Below are 18,770 nucleotides of genomic sequence, written 5' to 3' on the forward strand. Positions count from 1 at the left end.
ATATTTTTCTCCTGGTCCAAGAGCACTGAGAGAATTTGTGGGGTAGTGCTCAGTTGGGCTCCAATATATCTTTCACATGTCCAACAATTAATACACATCTGGAAATACCTATAAAGAAAATACTTCCCATTTTTCCCTTCTTGCTGTATGAAGTTAGTAATAACATGTTCTTAAGACATTGAGGAGCTTCGTTTTGTGTGAGGTTAGTCTGCGCCTACAGTTTCAGGAGGTGGATGCAGAGGGTGCATTGTAGTCAAGCACAGTCAGCTTCCAGAGAAGGCTGGTGTCAGGCAGTGGTGCAGTTCTGTTCTGGATGATGCATACAGCATGAAATTGATTTTGGAGTATTACAGTTTTCAACTAAACTTATTAGCAAAGTATTTACCAAGAAGATTGTATGTGGGTGATAAATACTTGTGTTAAATGTTAATGTATAATGAGTTTTTCCATTAAAGCAATTAATGGGAAGTCATCCAAATCAAAATTAACTTGTAAACTAAGATTCGTGTTTAATATTTTAAATTATTTCATACTGTTTAGCAACTGGTGCAGCCACCACTACCTATGCAGTAGAGGCTGAGGGTGACCCCAATAGTGGTTTTGACCCCTTGAGGGAGGTTGGAGAACAGCAGTATCTAATTAAATGGAAGGGATGGTCTCACCTCCACAACACCTGGGAAAGTGAAGAAACGCTTTTGCAACAGAATACGAAAGGAATGAAGAAATTGGAGAACTATAAGAAAAAGGAGGAGGAAACCAAACGATGGTATGTAATTCAGATAAGAATCTCTTTTTTTAAAAAAAACTGACATGCAGCTTTCTGAAACCATGTATATCTTCGCATTATTTTATTCTTCTGCATCTGCACAAGGTTCATTTTCTTTTGCAGCTGGAACAATAAATGCTAGGTTTTTTGGAATTGGGACGGTTCACTGGTGCTCCAGATAGTGACCCAAGTTTTGTTCTGACTTCCAATCTGGTCTGTGTGGAGTCTGCATATTCTCCCTGAAACCACTGGGTTTCCCCCGGTGCTGTGGTTTCCTTCCACATGCTAAAGACGTGCTGGTTGTTAGGTTAACTAGCCACTGTAAACTAGACCCCAGACCCCTTTGAGTTGGCAGTGGGAAAATGAGGTGGGTGTTAATGGGCATGCATGAGAAATTAGTTTACCGGGAATGGGATTGATATGATAGCTGGCATAGACTTAATGGGCTGAATGGCCTCTTCTCTGTTGTAAGGTAATATGAGTAGGATACTAATTTTCAAGGTGTAGGAGCTGGCAATCTTAACACTTAGAAAACCAGGTAGCTTTTGTCAGATATGCAATTAAAGCAAAATTGTCACATGGCCAATCTTTCACCCATTCAAGTTCAGGAAGGATCTTCAATGTAAACAAACGTTTTCTGAACACTGCATCTGCCTGGGAGAAGTGGGGTGGTGTTATTTGAGCACAGTGACTAGCAGGTTCACTTGAAAGTTCTGTTGATGCCATTCTTAGAAAAAGACTCTGGTTTCACCTTCAGCTGAGAGCCAACACCACTTGCCTTGATCTTTAAAAACTGCATACTGGGTTTCAGTGATCCTCCAATTATGCATTGGGACAAAAGACTCTAAGATTTTTCATTGGTGTGCCTTTCTGCCATAGGAGAGATGTTTGTTTTTAAAACAAAAATAATTTAACATCTGTTCCCTGGGTATTTTTGAAACTGTTCTTGTCTATTAACATTTTACACTGCCAGATTTTGTAGCTAGTGGCCAGTTATCCCTAGCTCACATTATCTCCTTAATCTTCATATTAATTGGAACATAAAAGACAATTTGTGTAGATGTTTAGAATAACTGACAATTATCAGGATTTCTGTGTCAAAATGTGGAATCCCAGAAATCCCCAAATTGCTGATATTTTCATATAGTCATAAGAGTAAACATTTGCAGTCTTTTTGCTTTTACCATCACAAACTCAGGACAGTAGTATAAATTTGGAGAAATGTTTTGGAAGAGAATAAGTACTAAAAGTTATAGCTGAGAAATTATTTTCAAACAGAAGATGAGCTAGTTAGCCTTGAAGTCATTTTTTATTACTGTTAGGTTTTACTTTAAGTATAATTTTGAAACTTAAAATATATATTTAACTTTATAGGCTGAAAACAGCATCTCCTGAAGATATAGAATATTTGAACTGTCAACAGGAATTGGTAGATGATTTGCACAGGCAGTATCAGTTGGTGGAACGAATAATTGGTAAGAATTTTTAAATAGATATTCTTTTGACTTCAAGTATAACATATGTAGGGTTTACTGTTTCGGCTTATATTACGTAATATTGGCTTGCTTCTGTAAAGTATGGATTGCATTAGAATGTTTTTCTAAGTTCCTTTTGGTACGGTGTTGATGAAGTAGATGCATTACATTTTCTTTAGCTTGATATGTATATGTCAGAATACTTTCTATTATATTAAACTAAAAGGATTAAGATTTTATTTTTCCTTATTTTTTTTGTGATCAACTTGTGCAGCAATGTCATGAAGCTGTAGTGAATGGTCAGTGTTAAAATATCTTAGTCTGATATGATTTCTGTCATTGAGAGCTTTTGTTTGGTCTTTTGTATTAATGCTGACTTGATGTCAAAGACTGGGTACTCTTTGCTGCCATTGTGAATTGTGTTCTTGTCTATGTTAAAGGCTATGATGATGTCTGGATCCTCTTTGAAGATCCTCTGAACCCAAAATAAATGTCAGCAGCAGCTCACTTGGATAGATTTTGCTTGTTGATAACGTGAATCCTCACTTCACTGATGACTAGAGGAGATAAATAGGCTGGATTTGTTCTATTCTAGGGAATTGTTGCAGTGTTGGGTAAATGCTAGTGTCATGATGTACTGGAACAGCTTAACAAGAGGAGCAGTGAATTCTGAAATTGCAGGCCAGTGGAAAGCAAGAGAAAAATCATCAGAAAATAATTTTCAAGCAACATATGTTATGATGGTAGACTTTCAAAACCATTGCTATTCATGGGGAAAATATTTGACAATTTTTATATTTAATAGGGCAGGCTTATAGCAGCTGATTATGTACTTGCAAGTAGAAGTTGTAGCAATTTTCTTCAGAGGTCTCGGTGTAACTTAAGCAGACATGACCTTTTATTGGTAATATTTATCCAAGCTGGTTCATCTTTACTGTTGTTAATACTGTATTTGTACCTTGTTTCCTCTGAGGATTCTTAACAGGTTAATCTCATCTATTTTTTTTAATTCTATTTTTCTAATGCATTTGTCGTCATTGGCAAAATAAAAGAAACAAGCTTTCAGGGAACTTTTTTTGAAGTGAGTTTAAAAACTCTTCTTCAAAAATTGTAATTTCATCTTTGAAGTCTTTAGGTTTAGTTGCAAGTGTCCAAATTAAATTACTATGTCAACCTGAGTTCTTTGGAATCTAATATAAAATATTAATTATAAGGGATATTGAGAGTCTGGTCAAGAAAAGGGAGGTATATGTTAAGGACAGGCAGCTGTGATCAAACGAGTCCCTTGAAGAGTACAAGGGATGCAAAAGGACACTTAAGAAGGTAATTAGGAGGGCAAAAGGGGCTGTGAGATATCCCTGGCAGATGATAAGGTAAAGAAAAATCCTAAAAGATTCTGTAAGTGTATTAACAATAAAAGGGTAGCTACGGAGAGAGTAGCTCCCCTTAAGTATCAGTGTAATCTGTGTGGGGAGCCATGAGAAATAGGTGAGGTCTTAAATGAATAATTCTTGCCTGTATTTACTGTGGAGAAGGGCATGGAAGCTCATGAGTTCAGGGGAGGGAACAATGATATCCTGGAACATATCAACAGTATGAAAGCGGTGGTGTTGGAGGTCCTGAAATGTATAAAGCTGGATAAATCACTGGGGCCCAACCAGGTGTATCCTCAGATGTTAAAAGCCAAGGGAGGAGATTGCTGGGGCCCTGACAGAGATATTCGTAACTTTCTTAGCCACAGGTGAAATACTGAAAGACTGGAAGATAGCTAATGTGCCTTTATTTCAGAAGAGCAGCAGAGATAAACCAGGAATTGAAAGGCCAGTGAGCCTTACATTGGTAATGGGAAAGTTATTGGAAGGGACGCTGAGAGACAGAATTAAAAATGGCATGATTTGTAATTTTGCAGATGATACCAAAATTGATGGTGGTGTAGACAGTGAAAGTGTGAAGGTCTAAGATTACAACAGGATCTAGATGAACTAGAGAAGTGGGCCAAGGAATGGCAGCTGGAATTTTAACTTGGACAAAGTGATGCATCTTGGGAAGTTAAACCAGGGCAGGATGTATGCAGTGAATGGCAGGGCTCTCGGGAGTGTTGTTGAACAGAGAGACCTTCGAGTACAAGTACATGGTTTTCTGAAAGTTAGACAAGGTAGTGAAGAAGGCATAAGGCATGCTTGTCTTCATTGAGTACAAGAGTTGGCACGTCACATTATAGTTGTACAAAACATTGGTCACACTTGGAATATTGTGTGCAGTTCTGGTTGCCGTGCTACAGGAATGATATGATTAAGCTAGAGACAGTGTGGAAAAGATTCACAAGGATGTTGCCTAAATTGGAGGGCTTGAGTTATAAGGAGAATTTGGATAGGCTGGGTCACAGTTGGCACAGACATCGTGGCCGAAGGGCCTATTTCTGTGCTGTACTGTTGTATGTTTTCCCTGGAGCAATGGAATCTGAGAGGTCATATAGAGGTATATAAAATTGTGAGAGGTCTAGATAGGGTAGATAGCCAGAATCTGTATCCCATGGTAGAGGGGGTGTCTCAAACTAGAGAGCATGCGTTTAAGGTGAGAGGGAGGAGGTTCAGAGGGGACGTGAGGGGTAAATTTCTCACACGTTGGTATCTGGAATGAGCTGCCAGTGGGGATTATGGAGGCAGGAACAGTAACAAAATGCAAGAAATACCTGGACAGGTAGTGAAATGAGGATGGTACAGTGGGATATGGAATTAATGCAGGCAAGTGGGATTAGTATGGATGGGCATGATGGTCAGGTTAGACCTTGGCCTGTTTCTATGCAGTACAATTCTTTGACCCTATAACTCTAATTCAATTTTCTGCAATGTCAGTGTAAGTAAGATTTTTAAGTATGAATGGGAAAACAGTTGGGTGTGGAGGTGCAGACTGTGATTCATGCTAATGAATTAATAGAAAATCCAGAATTTCTTTAGCCTTTTTTGAGACTTTTTAAGTTAAAGAACATTCCTGTTAGGATGTAATACTGAATTGGGATACTCAATTGGAGTATTGTGGTAAATACAGAAAGTATTTGTTGCAGTTCTGGCAGCATCAGAAGAAAGTTAAAATTTCAGGTCATGATGTTGATGGTTTTTGTGCACACGGTGTATAACTTGTGGAATAATTCCAGCATTTTGTGTTTGTTTTAGCTTTCCCAGCATCAATAGTAGTTTGATATGGTATTATTAAAAAAAAGCAGTATACAAGAATTACTCTTTTAAGTTGGATACATTTTTGTCATTATTGGCAAGTCTTCATTTATCTATTTTATCACTACCAGCACACTCCAACCAAAAGTCTGCTTCCGGTCATCCAGACTACTTGTGCAAATGGCAAGGACTGTCCTACTCTGAGTGCAGTTGGGAAGATGGTGCTCTTATGTCCCGAAAGTTTCAGTCACACATTGATTCATATACTAACCGGAACCAATCCAAAACCATCCCTTTGAAGGAGTGCAAGGTAATTAAACTTAAATATTTGGATTTATATGCACTAAACTATTTATATACAGCTGAATATTTCCATATAACATTTATGAAGAAAATCTTTGCCATATATTCTCTACTGAACAGTCTTAAAGTGGATGGTTTGTACTTGGCCTGACTTGTTTGCAAAGGTATGTCGTGTGTGGAGGATGTGGTTTTATTAAGTGGTAAGTTGCAGAAGTCAAGAGGTGTAGTTGTTTCTGGGGAGGGGTGCAGATGGGGGTCAGCGAGGGTCCCATGATGGCAGCTGGGGAATTTAAATTCAAGTCATTAAATAATTATTTTAAGCAGGCTAGTTTCAGGAGAGGGAACCATGAAATTGTATTTTTGTAAAACCGTATCAGTTCATTAATGACCTTCAGGGGAGGAAATCTGCCATCTTACTCCCAGCTGGCCTAAGTGTGATCGACTCTTAAATGCCCCTGACTGAGGGGGCAAGTAAAATGGAAAGTAATGTTCGCAATGTCTGCATCCTTCAAACAAATAAATAAAATGTTTGGCCTGCAAGAGACATTGCTGCAACACTTGGCCTGATTCAGTCCTGGGAGTGGGTCCCGTTGAACCATTAGTGAGTAATTCTCAGAAACCTCTGCAGGCAGACCTGCCATTTTTTTCCTGTCACTGATCCCTGACCCTACAACTGGCAGCACCACTGCATGCTTCCTCCTAGCCTTCCAGACTGGATATAGATTTGTCTGAGAGCATGTGTGGGATAGCACTTGGAACTGATGGACCAGGCAAAAGTATTTATTAGAGGCTTAATATTGCAAAATCTATGTTTTCAGCAAAGCTGCATTCTGGGTAGGGTATTAATGCTCTATTAAAGTCAGCTGGTTGAACAGTTTTATTAAAATCTAAATGTTTTTTGGGCTTATAGCTATTTTTGTTATTTATGGTTATTTGAAATTCTTAAAGATTCTTTAAATGAAACTTGTTCATAAATGCAACTTAATCCTTCAGGAGCTAATCACAATTCAAATATCTTTGAACCTGAAGAATTTTAAACATGTTTTCTTAAAAGAAATTCAGGATGTGATTAGTTTTAATTTGTAAAGTGCTGATTGTAGATCATCCATAATTCATGTGGAGTTCTCTCATTTTCTTTTACTTAAATTTGTTTCCCGTTACACTTGAGAAATTTCCTTGTCACTTCATCAACCCAGTTGAACATTGAATGTCGTTTCCATTGTGATGCTCAAAGAGGTCTATATCTCATGATAAACATTTTAACATTAGAATTTAACTAGAAGTTTACTTTGTGTTTCATAAATCGTTGAGGATCGGTGAATGAGCAATCAATAGAATAATGGGTAATTGGCCATCCTTTAGTCAGGAAGAATTCCACAGGCACTTCAAATGATGTAGTACAAACACCAGATTGAATGTGTGTCTAATGGAACATTTCACTTGTTCTATTACAGTTCCCAATTAGATTACAGTTGATGGCATGTAAGCTAGGAGGCTCTTGGTGGTGTTCACACTTTTAATTTTGTGTTTTATGCAGGTCTTAAAGCAAAGACCCAGATTTGTTGCACTGAAGAAACAGCCAGCCTACATTGGTAGCTCTGATGTATTGGAGCTCAGAGACTATCAGTTAAATGGCTTAAATTGGTTGGCGCACTCCTGGTGCAAGTAAGTAATTACAGACCCCATGTTAGATATTTCAAAATTCAAACTGTTTTGGGCACAATTGATATTAAATGCACTTTGTACTGGTTAAATTACAGTTCAAGTTTCTTATAAAGTATGTTTATGTGAATAACTGCATAAAATCTTCCAGAATTCCATAAGGTAGTGTAGCGGTTAGCGTAATGCTTTACAATGCCAGCAATCCGGGTTCAAATCCGGCCACTGTCTATAAGGAGTTTGTACGTTCTTCCTGTGTCTGTGTGGGCTTCCTCCGGGTGCTCCAGTTTCCTCCCACATTCCAAAGACGTACAGGTTAGGAAGTTGTGGGCATGCTCTGTTGGCGCTGGAAGCATGGCGACACTTGCGGACTGCCCCCAGAATACTACGCAAAGATGTATTTCACTGTGTGTTTCAATGTACGTATGATTAATAAAGATATCTTAATTAATTGGATGTATTCAAAACCTGCCTATTGCTGCCTGTTTGCCTCAGGAAATTAACTTGATTTGAGGGCATTTCTTGAATGAATGCAAGTGATGGAAAGAACCTTGTGTTTAAAATTCCTCAAGCCTTTAGGCTGGTTCAGCCAATTTTACCCCAAACAAGTGAAAACTCAACCTCTAATTTATAGTTTTTCATATATCTTATTTTAAATCTTTGAGGCAGGGGTCTGGAGGACAGATTTGGTTTAAATGTTTAGATTACCCAGTTAAGTGTACAAGACAAATTTTGAAATGGTTATTTTGTGTAATTTTTCTTCCAAAATAGTTGGTTAAAAATTGTATCAGTTTTTGTTTGTCTTGTGATGATTCAAACTGTAGAGTGACATTTTGGTTACTATTAAACAATCTTTAAAAGTTTGTTTTAGATAGCTTTCCCTGCATTTTAACTAGTTTGATAATTTACACAAAATGAAAGCAAACGGCTAAAATGCTGTTTTTAAAAATGATTCCTTGCTGTCTTTATTTCACAGGAACAATAGTGTTATTCTTGCGGATGAAATGGGTCTAGGGAAAACCATACAAACCATCTCCTTCCTCAGTTACATATTCCATGAACATCAGCTGTTTGGACCTTTCCTTTTGGTAGTTCCGCTCTCAACTCTCACTTCCTGGCAACGTGAAATTGAGATGTGGGCACCTGAAATGAATGTTGTCGTTTACTTGGGAGACATCAGTAGCCGTAATATGGTAAGATGTTAGTTGATAATTGTTTTAATGTTCCATCCCACAATTAGGCTTTCTGGCTTCTATGGAGCACAGATAACATTAAAGTTACCTTGAACTGCATCCACTAGTTCAAATTATTTACTATAACTATCTGGGCTAAACAACTATAACATTGGATAATATCTTACCCCAAACAATTTGATCTGATTGTGTGGTAAAATTTGATATCTTTCTGAAGTTTTTTCACAAAATGGCTCTGTGGAGTAACACTTCTGTGTTTGAAAATGATGGCTGCAAATTACCCCCAACTGTACTTTCATCACAGGTCCTACTGCTCTCATCCATCTAGTTTCCTGGCATTATATGCCTTACTGCACCAGACACTAGGAAAATATCCGTAATCTCCTCAACACCCTCCCCCCCCCCGCCCAAAAATGTTTAACAAATCCAAAGGGTCACAATCACTGTGTATTAATGGGTAATCCGGTTGTATTCTATTACATGCTATGATCTCTTCAACCACTGCTAGTGCAGCTCACTTCTGAAGTCATGCAGAGATCTTATGTATACCTGGGCTGTTACTGTCATCCCAAGCCTCACCACTTTTGGGGAAATGAGCAGTGCACCATCTGAGCTTGTATGTTGCATATTTTAGTTGAATGTTCTCCCCCCCCCCCCCCCCCACCCAATCATCCCCATTCTGTCAAAGTGAAATAATCTATCAAGAGCCATCAGCGTAACCTTTTAGTTGTTTTAACTTTGTTTATTTTGTTATCAGATAAGAACATATGAATGGATGCATCCCCAGACCAAGAGATTGAAGTTCAATATCTTGCTGACAACATATGAGATTTTGCTAAAGGACAAGGTAGATATCCAACCATTCTCTGGAGTTTCATTCCATTCATAATTCTCACTATTGATTGAGCCTAATAATGTCTTTGGAAAAACAACTGTTTTTATATTTTGTAAGGAAACTGCACTGCAAATGGTAGTATAGTAAAATTACTGAACACAATTCTGGACTATTGATCGGAGACTGGTTTAAAATCATTGCAGTTGGTGAATTTATATTCAAGTCATTAAGTAAACCTGGAATTTAAAAAGATGCTAGTAACCATGAATACTAGATTATTGTAAAATGATAGTGTCGGATCCAGTTATTTTAGAATCCGCAGGTTCTTTCAGGAGTCCAGGAATGAGTTGTAAACAACTTGGTGCTTCACAAAGTTTTATTGGAAAAGTTTAAAACTAAGAAACAGTCAGAGCACATGGCACTAGCTTTACTACTAGGAGATGAACCGAGACAAAAGGAACTAAAGATGAGCTAGGGCCGGTGGTGGGGGGGGAAGAGAGAGAGATAAGCAAGAGAGTGATTAACAAAAACAACACCTTTTATACCCGAGATAAGAGGTACTCCTTAGCTAACAACATTCCAATCAGAAAACCTATTAAATATCTGTGGCAAAACCAACCAATGAGAAAACACATATTCACCTGATGGACGAACCAATAAGCTAGGAAGCGGCCATTCCTTGTGCAGCCACTTGAGGTGTATTAAACACTATACATGTTTAAAAAAAACTACTTAAAACAGTGGAATCCAATAATGGTAAGGTGGGGGCAGAGGGTTGGCAGGTGTATCGTGATGACAGGTGGACAATATAAATTCAATAATTAATTAAAGATGTTTTTAATTAGCTACTGTAAGTAATGGTAACTAAGAAACTACTATATTTTTCTGGTTCACTCGCATCCTTCCAGGATGAAAATCTCTCACATTTACCCAATCTTGGCTATGTTCAACTCTAGACCTATCAATGCTGTTGACCTAATTCCTCCTTGGTTCACTGACAGTTACAGATGGACAATAAATGCTAGTGTTGACAGCAATATCCACATCCATGTCAGAATAAATGAGGGAAGAAAACTTTCACATTTGTGTAGCTTTTAATCTAATAATCTGAAAGGTTAAAATATTTAATGGTACTTAGTCAATGAAATCAAGATAATTAGTGCACTTAATTTTATCAGTTTTCAAGGAAATGCCAAAAGGGAGCACTAGATCCAAAAATGCAATTCGTAGCTGTGGACATTCATAATAGAATTCAGCTTGACTTAAATAAATCGACTGCAAAAGAGTAAAATGACAGTTATCTGATGAGAGCAGTATTTGGATTTAGGTATATGGAAACTCATTAATAAATAGAAGATTATTTTTCAAAAAAGAACATGGTTTGTGTACTAGCTCTCTAATTTTGGGCTTAAAAGTCAATAAAGTAAGCTTATGTATGTTTCATCTACGAAATATAATTTGAATTCGGATTGCACTGACCGTATAACATTTGTAGTGGACAAGTATCAAGGCTGCACTATAATTTGCAATTTCAATTATGACTCAGTTACCAATGGAAAACAGCCATTTTGACAAAGAAGAATTTTTGCAGATACTGAAGAGGCTTTTGTGCCAGATGGGTTAGAAAGTCTAATTTGAAAGCTCATAATACTGGGTATTTAAAAATATTATTCATGCTTTGGAACACAGCTGTATATAGGTCGTCCCCAGGTTATGGTAGGTTTCCACTCCTGTGAACTGTTCATTACTCAAACAGTTCGCAAGTCGGAAATGTGGCTGTAAACCAAGTTGCCACGTGGCAGAAGATGCCCGCAGCTCTGCAGCAGCTGGCAAATACATCTTGCTGGTCTCCCAAATACTTGTTCATGTGTATTGGCTGTACATAAGTTGGGCATTGGAAAGCTGGCAAGGACATGTACCTGATGGCAAAGGATATCACATCATGACTTGTTGTAGACTTTTATGGTTATGGAAGTCCCAAAATTTGGCCCATATCTTAGATATGTTAACAATATCAAGTGGCCTGTACTAATAGTGCTATTCATAGGTAATATGAAAATGGTATTAAGCTGACCTGTGATCACTCTGGATTCACAAGCTTGCTGCAATTCCTAAGATTTTGAATAAAAGCTGTTGTTTGGGTGAAAATACAGGTGGATTCTCAATCTCTAATTATATCCTAGATTACTGAGTTCTGCAGTTCTGTATTTGCATTTTTTGAAGCCACTGTCTAAAAAATAAATTGATAGAAATCTGTTCCAATATTTTGTCAACTTCTTCTGACCAGAGTTCAGATATGAAATACTGATTAAGGTAGATTAAAATATTTTTAACTGTTGGAATTTGATGTTTTGTTTCAGTCATTCCTTGGAAGTGTAAATTGGGCTTTCATCGGGGTAGACGAAGCTCATCGTTTGAAGAATGATGATTCTCTCCTTTATAAAACCATGATGGATTTTAAATCAAATCACAGGCTGCTAATTACAGGAACTCCACTCCAAAACTCGCTTAAAGAACTCTGGTCTCTCCTTCACTTCATCATGCCAGAAAAGTAAGTGGGACTAAGAACTCAAGTCTGGAATATAGGACCAAAAATGTAGGGGAGGTGAAGTGTTATAGTTAGGAAGTTTCCCTTGCACGGGATAATCATTTAACCCAAGGAAATCCCTTATCCTGACCAGTGTTTATCTCCTAGTCTACATTTCTCAAACTGAACATTTCAATATTATTTATGGGATATTGCTGAAGGCAAATTAGCTGACATATTTCCTGCATTACAATGGTGACTACCTTTCAAATTTACTTCATTGGCTACAAAATGGTTTAAACATTCTGATGATATGAAAGGTGCTTCACAATTGCAAGTTTTTTTTTTAAATGGGGAAAAATATTCAGTAGTTTTAAGTTGGCTTTTTACTCCAATTTCCAGGTACAAAAGTAATTTAAAAGCAGGTTTTTTGAGATAAAACTTGCATCAGGTTTCAGCAGCTGGTAAAGAATTACTTTTGCTACGTCAAGAAAATAAAACCTTTTAAGAATGTTAAAAACCTACTGTTTCATATGTTAGCTACCAATCATTGCCTTGCTGTATTTTTTTTTGAATGGGTTAATAGAAGTGTTATTCCTTATTTTTGGGGGGGAAAAGGTTTTCTTCCTGGGAAGTATTTGAAGAGGAACATGGTAAAGGAAGAGAAGTTGGTTATACAAGTCTTCACCGAGAACTGGAGCCATTCTTGCTGCGGAGGGTGAAAAAGGATGTTGAGAAATCTCTGCCTGCTAAAGTTGAACAGATCTTGCGAGTGGAAATGAGTGCAGTGCAAAAGCAATATTACAAGTAAGTGTTTGCCCATGAAAAATTTTCTTCAAGCTTTTTACTATAATCACACAGCAGCTCTATTAGCTTTCGTAAATAGAAAGAGTAGACAAGCTGCATCCTTCCTTGGTGTGCTCCTGTTTATCAGTTATATATTGCCCCCTCAATGCAGTTGTCTGAATAATGTGTGGGTTTCGAATTGTACACTGACAACACACAGCATGCTCTTGCCACCACTTCTCAACCCTTTCACTTTCTTGAAATTGTCATCTTGTGGTATGACATTCAGTAGTGGATTAGCAAGATCAGGAAGACCATAATTTACTCTTTGTTCCTTGCTCCTGGCTCCATCTATTTTGCTGACAACTTGCAGATTTAATATCATTTTCGAACCTGAGTTAAACTTTGGTGCACATGCCCACACTGTCACTGACAGTACCTATTTCCACCTCCTTAATATCATTTGAATTCTACCCTGCTGAAGCTCATCTTCTGAAACAGCCACCCATGTCTTTGTTTACCTTCAGATTTGACTGTTTCAATGTAATCCAAGCCAGCCTGCCATTTTATTTTGTAAACTTGACATTCAGAATTACACTGCATCAAGTTTTGTTCATTTGTCACCTGCACTCCCTGGCTTATGTTGATTTGAAGTTAAAACAGTACCTCAGTTTTAATTTCCCATCCCTGTACCCAAATCTATTGTCTTGTCCCAGTGTATCACTATGATTTCAACCAAGCCTGCAATCCAGTTCTGGTTTTCCAGCCCCACTAATTTATTAATTCCACCATTGTAAGCAGAGCTTTCAGCTGCCAAAGCCCTCAGTTCTTGAATGCTCTTCTTACCCTTCATCCTCCTTTCAGATATGTATTAAAATCCATTGACCATGCTTTTATACACCTACTTTAATATACGTTAATACAACGGCGTTAAATATTGATAACTCTTCTATGAAGTGCCTATGATGTTTCAGTGGGTTAGAGGGGTTGAATGTATATATTTTCTATTGTAAAATATTTTGAGTGTGGTCTCTTTCAAAATGTTGAGTGTTTTGCAAAACATGGCCACATGCATAAAATTAAAGAGACATAATGCCAAAGAAGGTTTTTTTTTAAAGTGTTGAATGTATAAATGACTGGTTTAACAATAATGTGTTGAAGTTAGATATTGGCTTGGTAATGTGTATTATTAGTGTATTAAGCCATTAACTTAAAGTTCAGTTTTTGAATATTAAACACTCCTTGACATGTGCCAATATTCAAGGAGCAGATCAGTTTTGAAACGTCAAGTTGGAGATACGAGACTGCAGATGCTGGAATCTGGAGCAAAAATACAAACAACTGGAACTATCATTACAGATATTGCTTGACCTGCTGATTTCCTCCAGCAGTTTTTTTTGCTTAAAATCAAGTTTGGTGGCTGTACTTACTATTGCTTTGTAATGCTGGAATCAATTGTCAGTATTTTTTTTGAAATAGGTGGATTTTAACCAGGAATTATAAAGCCTTGAGCAAAGGGTGTAAAGGCAGCACTTCTGGGTTTCTGAATATCATGATGGAACTTAAAAAGTGTTGCAACCATTGCTACCTCATTAAATTCCCAGAAGACAATGATTTGTATAACAGACAGGAGGCCTTACAGGTATGATTTCAGAAGGTTTATGCTTGCAGTGATTGTATAATCTCAGGCATCAATACATACACCAGTTTGTGTGCGCAGGCACACTTGATTACTGACATTTTTTTATTTACTATTTTAAGATTTGCCTCTTAAACATTTATTTAGATACATTATTTATTTCTATTGAGTCAAACTACCTGGACATGGTTATATTACCTTACTGCCAAAACTCTAAACCTAATGTATGAGAAATATTTGCTTCATGGTGCAGTACTGTAACTTGTCTGGAATGAGTTGAGATAATCACATTATTTAGGACTGGAATTGTGGATCTGTGGTAGAGCCATATTCAAGTAAATCATTGAAACCTAATAGAATGTTCTTATGCAATGCATACTCAATACCAAGAAGAAATATGTTCTGATTTATCAGGTCTCCTTTTCAAGCTGATACTGAAACAGTAATATTTCAGTGATTAATTTAGGAACATGTAACTATCGCTTTTTTAAAAAGTTATTCTCCATGTTGGAATTGCTTATTGTTTATCGATTAATCCGAGTGATGGTGACTGCCTGGAATAGTTAATCCTAGAGGAGTTTGATACATTTGAATTGTTTGCTCGGTTACCTCTGAGGTCTGCCAAAAGTTCATTTCATTGATGAGGCACTGGAGTCATTTATAGAAGGTTTCTTTCCATGTTTTTTTTATCACATTCCTGCAGCCTCATACCACATTTTCACAGATTTTTAAACACTGAATTCAATTTAACCTAAATCAATCAAATTGCCTTCATGGATTTTGAATTCGCTAGTTTCCTTAATCTAGGAATGTGGGTTACTAATTTAGTAACTAATCTACTCATGAAGGGTCATTTGGATTTGGTGTTGAAGCCCTCACTGATTTGTTTTGTTTCCATTGATACTGCAAAGTAAGCAGTCATTCAGAGTAAGACGGAGGCAACATCCTCGTCTCCTATCCCAACGCCCCCAACCACACATAGAGAAACTATCCCTACCCTTAATAAATATCCATACCTGTGGAAAGATTGAACATATGCGGAGAAGGTGTTTTTATTTCTCCTTCTTCAATGGGAAATTAATTAAGTTTAAAAAGTTTTCTGAATGCACTTTTGAGAAACCTAATCAAAGATTTCTCAGAAGTCCTGACAGAAACTGTAAAATTACTATTGTGCCTTAAAATGCATGCCAACATTTTGAATATCATTGTTTTATTTTTAACTCTTATTATAAAAGAAAGGCAAAAGTCTGCAGTGAATATTTGAATTTGAAACAGATGGAATTATAATGTGCAATATTTCTTAATTAATCATCCATCTCTAAAGATAATTAACTTTTGTTATGATTCTGCCCAAGAAAGGGTTGCGCATCTATGTCTGTCAATTTTTCCTGATTTCTTTTCCCAGCACTTGATCCGTAGTAGTGGGAAACTGATACTGTTGGACAAGCTGCTTTGTCGACTAAAGGAACGTGGCCACAGAGTTCTTATCTTCTCTCAAATGGTTCGAATGCTGGACATTCTAGCAGAATATCTGAAATGTCGACAGTTTTGTTTCCAGGTCAGTTTTCTTATTCTGAATTTATGAAGCATTGCAGCAAAGTAGTCTTGCGTGCCATTTTGTCTTCAGAAATGAAGAGCAATGTGTTTTAACAATAATTGAACAGGGTTGAGGAATTTAGTGGTCCATTGGAATACAATTGGATTGCATCTTGGATTTAAATTCTTCCCTGGCCTATTCAGTTAAGATTCCTCCATCCAGTAAGTTGAGGGAGAACTAGACCTTTTCCACCAGTGAAAATCAGATGGAGTTCCACATGTCCCCTGTTATGCACAGTTGTTGTGTAGAAGCTGACACCAAGCAAGGATAGAATTTATGGAGAACATACAAAGAGGGAAACTGCTCTCTGATTTAAAAAAAAGTATATCCTTGATTGTAAGCATAATTGAAAGGTGCTGTTGTGCCGATTTAACAGGCATTCAATAAGCCAATCTGATTTTTCACATTGTTTCTTTTGCAATAGTTAATTTGTGGCATTGTGATTCACTATACAGAGTGATTTAGCCTTGGCATTGAATTGCACGTATGTTAAATATTTCTAGACAGACAGGAGGAAAATCTCTGAACAAATTAACTCTTATGGAGATCATATAATTAGTTAAGTATAACATTGGATAAGACCTGGGAGTAGACTGTGAGGAAGAAAATCTGGTCATATTGCTGTGGCGTGTACAAAGAATTATGAAGTTATGTTTTTGGTTAGAAAAACAAAGGGAAATGTGAACAAATAAAACTATGAAGGTTGGTTCAGGAGACACACCTTGGACATGTGTGCATGCAAGTCTTTGAAGGTGGTAGAACAAATTTATAAGCCTTTTTTTTTTAAGAAACAAATCTCTGGAAATGAAGCTAAATTGTATAAAGCCACTGATTAGGCTTCATGTGGAATATTATGTTCAGTTCTGGAAACCACATTTTGGGAAGGATGTTGAGAGAAGAATCATAGGGATGAGAGATTTTGGTTGTTTAGTGAAGACCACAGAAGCTAATCTTGCTCATTTGAAGAATTATGGTTAATGTGGTTATTAAAGTTAATGACTATAGGTTTTCTAAACTTCGAGGAAGTGTCATGGGCAGAAGTATTTTCATTGGCAGAAGGATCAGTGACAACAGATTTATGACAGTTGACTGAAAATAAGATTTTTATGCAATAAGTTATGATTTGAATTAGTTATGATCTTATTGAATAGGCATGAGTGATGAAAGCCTACCCCTGCTATATCTTTCTATGGTGAAGGAGGATGAAAGCAAATTTAATAATTTTCACACAAAAAGGGAAAAAAATGGGGATTACAGGGATATGGTTAAAGAGCAAAAAATTGAAGGAAATTAAATACCTATTTCAAAGTGCTGATCCATGCACAATGGTTTGGAAGGCTTCCTGTGATTGTAAGATCATATTTTAACTATTTTTGAACTGCAGAATTTATTGCATATCATTCACATTTTTATGTTTTAATCCTTTTCAAAATAAATAACTTGAAAGACTTTTTGAAGCCACCAAATCATGCACTTATAAATGAATTTGCATGACTCATCATGTTCATGCTGAGAGTGGGAGAGATGATGGTTGCTGAAAATTTCCTTCCGTCTTCAACCTGATCATACTATTTTCCTGTGCATTTCTTATTTCTCACACTGGGATTAAGCAAAAAGTTTATTCTTACTAAATCATGCTGTAAAGCTCTGAAAATATCATTGTAGCAAATTATTCCTGGAAAGATATGGGTTATCATGACTTGGAAACACATGACAACTTGCTTAATTAATTCTTGTGGCTTCCTTGAATGTTTTTGTCTTCACAACTATCGCTGCAAGGACTAATACTTTTCTTTCATTCATCTACAAGTTGTGGATGTCACTGTCTAGATGACCATTTGTTAACCTCCCCCCCCCCCCCCCCCCCCAAATTATCAAATTATGTTTGATATGGTGGCAGAGAGACCCCTTTGTGAATCTCTAGTGTCTGTGTGGTGAAGATAGTCTGACTGTGCCATTAGTTAAGAATTTCAAGAGTTTAGACTTGGTGCCAATGAAAAAAAGGCAATGTATGTCATAGACATTGGTGTGGGAGGGAAATTTGCAGGTGGTGGTGTTCCCTTGCACCTACTGCCCTTGTATTTCCAGATTATCATCGTGGTTTGGGAGGTGTTGCAAAAGAAGCACTGTATTGGCAATTTGCTGCAGTGCATCTTGCAATTGATGCACTTAGCAGCCACATTACATCATTGTGGAGGGAGTGAATGTTTAAGTGCTGGAATGGCAAATGTGCAGGCTACTTTGTCATGGATTGTTGAGTATATTAAATGCAAACAATTCATTTGCTGCAGCAAATTTCCCAAGTTATAGTATTCTCCAATCAGATTAACATCATCCAAATAGAAAGGTAGTTAAATGGACTTGAATAGTTTCTGCTTAAGCCTATTACTTTGTGAAAATGTGGATCTTCCCTCACAAAGCAAAGGCCCAGTGCTGTGGAATTTTAATGCTTGCTTTATGTGAAGGTCACGCAAAAGAGATTATGAATAAATGGATTTTTTTATAAGCTATCATTGGCATACTTAATATAACCCAGCTGGTTCCCATGTTTGTTTTCTTGAATGAAGCACATGAAATGATTCATTTCAAAGCTTGTACAGGCAGCCATCATTAAAATTCATAATCTTTGGTTTGTTTAAATTGCTAAAATCACTTCAAGGGTAAGAATTTAAAATAGAACTTGTCTTGCCTTAACATTTTATGTGACAATTGTGGCGACTCACCATCTAGTCGGGCGAACCGGCTCGGCAGTCGGGTAGCGCGGTGTCGGAGCGACGAGGCCCAAGATGGCGGCGGGCCTCGTCTTTCCGAGCGACG

At 37.1% G+C, this 18,770-nt stretch overlaps 1 protein-coding gene across 2 annotated transcripts in view; it reads left to right on the top strand.

Annotated features, from left to right (window-relative positions):
- chd1 (chromodomain helicase DNA binding protein 1) overlaps positions 1-18,770 on the top strand; it is a 105,646-nt gene that overhangs the window by 55,707 nt on the left and 31,169 nt on the right. For both annotated transcript variants that reach the window (XM_052019623.1, XM_052019624.1), the window contains exons 8-17: positions 541-766; positions 2,141-2,241; positions 5,546-5,724; positions 7,255-7,382; positions 8,353-8,569; positions 9,327-9,416; positions 11,765-11,955; positions 12,550-12,738; positions 14,197-14,359; positions 15,762-15,914. In XM_052019623.1, coding sequence (XP_051875583.1) covers positions 541-766; positions 2,141-2,241; positions 5,546-5,724; positions 7,255-7,382; positions 8,353-8,569; positions 9,327-9,416; positions 11,765-11,955; positions 12,550-12,738; positions 14,197-14,359; positions 15,762-15,914 — 1,637 coding nt within the window. The remainder of the gene's footprint in view (positions 1-540; positions 767-2,140; positions 2,242-5,545; positions 5,725-7,254; positions 7,383-8,352; positions 8,570-9,326; positions 9,417-11,764; positions 11,956-12,549; positions 12,739-14,196; positions 14,360-15,761; positions 15,915-18,770) is intronic.

Source organism: Pristis pectinata, chromosome 7 (genome assembly GCF_009764475.1).
Source record: "Pristis pectinata isolate sPriPec2 chromosome 7, sPriPec2.1.pri, whole genome shotgun sequence".
Classification (NCBI taxonomy): Eukaryota; Metazoa; Chordata; class Chondrichthyes; order Rhinopristiformes; family Pristidae; genus Pristis; species Pristis pectinata.